An 840-nucleotide genomic window follows, 5' to 3' on the forward strand; every position below is an offset into this window, starting at 1 on the left:
TATGTAGCCATCTGCCACCCACTGAGGTATCCATCCATCATCACTGATCATTTTGTAGCCAAGGCTGCCATTTTTATTTTGGCCAGAAATGCACTTCTTACTATGTTCATTCCCATCCTCTCTGCCCGGCTCCATTATTGTGGAAAAAATATAATTGAGAACTGTATGTGTGCCAATCTCTCTGTGTCCAAGCTCTCCTGTGATAACATTGGCTTTAACAGAATTTACCATTTAGTTGTGGCCTGGACTCTACTGGGCTCTGACCTCATTCTCATCATCTTCTCCTATACCTTCATCCTACGAGCCGTTCTTAGACTCAAGACAAAAGGGGCAGCTGCCAAAGCTCTGAGCACTTGTGGCTCTCACTTCATCCTCATCCTCTTTTTCAGCACCATCCTGCTGGTTTTTGTTTTTACCCACATTGCCAAGAAAAAAATTTCCCCTGATATCCCTGTCTTACTTAATGTATTACACCATGTAATTCCTGCAGCTCTCAACCCCATTGTCTATGGGGTACGAACTCAGGAGATTAAAGAGGGGATTAGGAAATTACTGAGGAGGGCAAGAGAGAACAGAAAGTAATCATGCTCTTGCTTGGTTTTTCTCAACCAAGAACTCAAAAACACAATCAGTAGGCAGGGACTGGGAGATAGACATATAGTTCTAATATTCTCATGGGACATGCCTGATGATAAAAACTATATGGTTTCCCCTTTACCCACAGTCACATCACACTTCTTACCCACCATGGTTTTCTGAAGAGACTAAGGATATGGCCCTCCTTTACCTACCTGACCTTGTCCTTAAGTCCTTTGGTAAGAACTGCCTCTCTAACAGCTT

General features: G+C 43.1%; 1 protein-coding gene across 1 annotated transcript; it reads left to right on the forward strand.

Annotated features, from left to right (window-relative positions):
* Positions 1 to 3: 3 nt before the first annotated feature.
* LOC121026416 (olfactory receptor 56A3-like) lies at positions 4 to 582 on the forward strand (the record flags this gene model as incomplete). The annotated part of the gene is made up of 1 exon (XM_040469278.1): positions 4 to 582. A coding segment is annotated over one exon (579 nt), but the record flags the coding sequence as incomplete, so codon positions are not given.
* Positions 583 to 840: the final 258 nt, after the last annotated feature.

Source organism: Herpailurus yagouaroundi, unplaced genomic scaffold, assembly GCF_014898765.1.
Source record: "Herpailurus yagouaroundi ecotype Mexico unplaced genomic scaffold, PumYag 97409, whole genome shotgun sequence".
Lineage (NCBI taxonomy): Eukaryota > Metazoa > Chordata > Mammalia > Carnivora > Felidae > Herpailurus > Herpailurus yagouaroundi.